The 2418-nt window shown below is 45.7% G+C and overlaps 1 protein-coding gene across 1 annotated transcript; it reads right to left on the bottom strand.

Annotated features, from left to right (window-relative positions):
- Positions 1-709: 709 nt before the first annotated feature.
- LOC135679349 (transcription factor WRKY45-2-like) lies at positions 710-2154 on the bottom strand. The gene is made up of 3 exons (XM_065193002.1): positions 1742-2154; positions 1441-1545; positions 710-1260 (listed from the first exon to the last, which is right to left on the bottom strand). The coding sequence occupies exons 1-3, from the start codon at positions 2017-2019 to the stop codon at positions 828-830; spliced, it is 816 nt and encodes a 271-aa protein (XP_065049074.1). The 5' UTR covers positions 2020-2154; the 3' UTR covers positions 710-827.
- Positions 2155-2418: the final 264 nt, after the last annotated feature.

Genomic DNA, 2418 nt, shown 5'->3' with positions numbered 1-2418 from the left:
CTTATTTTTAATTTTATAAATTTTTTTATTAATTAATTTTAATAATACTTTTTATATATTAATTTCGAAAATAATAATTTTAGTTTGTTATTTAAAATTATTATTGGATGGTGATAGAATAGAGCACTTCTCATCTATCTTTGTTCAATTTATATTTTTTTTTATAATTATATATATATATATATATTTAATAATAATAATATAACACATATAATTTAAATATTCTAATATTAATCACTAATTTATTAATTAAAATTTAATATTTTTAAGGGATAAAATTAATTTAGGTCAACATGGGGGTTGCGAAGGGGCGGTGACGGGAAGCACTCCGCCCCACCCCACCACCCGCGGGCCCCGAGATCGGGACAGGTTTGTTTTTTTGGGAGCTACATGTAAAATAACATGAATTGGGCCCACTCACTCGCGGGTACAATCTCGAGTCGGTGGCGAGGAAACTGCCTTTTTATCTTCACGGTGAACTTTCGGTTCTCAAATCCATCGAATAGATTTCCTTTAGCTGCTGATACATAGACATACACAGAGGTTTGACATACATTAAATCAAAATCACATCAATTCAATCTAAAAATTTTGATTTATTAGACTGAGATTTAGACTCGTAAGGATCCGATTCACTCGATGTTTATCGATGTATGATTATTTTTTGTAATGCTTTTAATATGTTGTCACAGATAAATATCCACACGCACTAAGGGAAAGTAGTGCTTTTGGGAAGCAATATTTAATCTAAAGTTGTCTTAAGAGTACAGGAACTCATATTATATGTTACTACACTTGAGGTGGTAGCAGCAGCAGCAGCCGCCCCTCTTAACTGATGTACTCATCGCCCTGGCTAAACACGCCGTCGAAGTTGAACGTCTCCGGATCGAACTCCATGTCCAAGCTGCTGGTGGAAGACCTGAAGACCGACGTGACGTCGTACTGGTCCGCGGCCGCAGCAGCGGACACCATGAACGCGGAGAAGTCCGGGAACGCCGAGGAAGAATCGTCGGCTGGTGAGTGACTGCTCACCACTTCCTCGTCGCACTCCTGCTTCAGCGAAGGAACTCCTTGGCCGGCGGTGTTCGATTCGAAACTGATGACGCAGGGTGGTCCTTGCACCGGCAGCGTGGCCGCGTCCGCGCAGGTGTGTTCTCCCATGTAGGTGATGGAGAAGACAGAGACGTCGTCCTCCGTCTTCTGGACTTGCCTTGTGGCCTGACACCCCCGGTCGTGCTTGTGGATGCAGCGGTAGTAGCTTCTGCAAGAGCAGAGCAGCTCGGTTCACACAGACACCATGAAGACAAGACTCTGTTCATGCATGATCTAAAATGGCAGACGGACATTCCAAGGCTCTCATCCATCAGTGCTGCAGTGCAACTTGTTCTTTGCCCTTTTCCAGACTCAATAATTGCAATAAACAAAGAGGAAAGGTTGAGACCTTGGATGAGCAGCACCATGGATGTCCTTCTGCCCGTACTTCCGCCACGCATAGCCATCTTCGTTCGTCACGGCCAAGATGGTTCTGCATTTGTATGGATGTGCTCTGCAAACCAAGCACGATCAGTCCAACTTCATCAACACGACAGAGGTCGGGGAAAGGCACATAACGCCATGAATGATATCAGCGTCATGATTGCATGCCACCCGAAAAGGCCAAACCTAACCTACCATCATAAGATTCTCTCCGAGCCAATAAGAAGCATGAGGAATCATCACCGCGATTAATGATCAAACATTACCTCCTTCTGTATCCGACTCTTCGAGGAAGTAGGATCTTCTTCTTCTTCAGGCCAGAGATTTCGGTTCCGTGCTCGTCACCAAGTGGCGCCGCAGCTTTACCCTCGGCGTCCAGGATAACGAGAGCTTTGGAGACGGCGCTCAGAACCTGGTCGACGAGCGATTCTTCGCCGGGACCCGATTGCAGCACCTCCATCAGGCGAGTCGCCAACTGCTGCGCTTTGATCAGTTCTTCCTTCAGCTTCATCTGCCACCGGTCTCCTTCCTCCTTCGAGCCCATCTTCTTCTTCGTTGTGGACTTGTGTGTGTGTGTGTGTGTGTGAGAGAGAGAGAGAGAGAGAGAGAGAGAGAGAGAGAGAGAAGGGAGAGTTGTGTTTGGTGGGAACAAAGTGTGAAGGGAAGAAATAGAGGGGGAAGAGATAAGGGGCGGAGGGGGAGGAGGAAAGGAAAGAACATGGAAATAGAACCCACAAAGGGTGGCGTAAGCGAGATGACGTAGGTGCTGATGTCAGAACATCTAGTTGCTCTCTGACGCGTGCAATTGGCTCTCTCGACTAGATTTGGGTAGGGTCATGTTTGGATTACGCTCGGATCAATTGGCGTCGATGACGTTGGAGTCGTAGGAACTGAGTGATTTCTAGAACAGCTTATCCACACACATACACCAGCGAGTGGACTT

This window comes from Musa acuminata, chromosome BXJ1-7 (genome assembly GCF_036884655.1).
Source record: "Musa acuminata AAA Group cultivar baxijiao chromosome BXJ1-7, Cavendish_Baxijiao_AAA, whole genome shotgun sequence".
In the NCBI taxonomy this organism is placed as follows: domain Eukaryota; kingdom Viridiplantae; phylum Streptophyta; class Magnoliopsida; order Zingiberales; family Musaceae; genus Musa; species Musa acuminata.
Note: the sequence above shows the minus strand (reverse complement) of the source record. Positions and strands in the feature narration are given on the sequence as shown.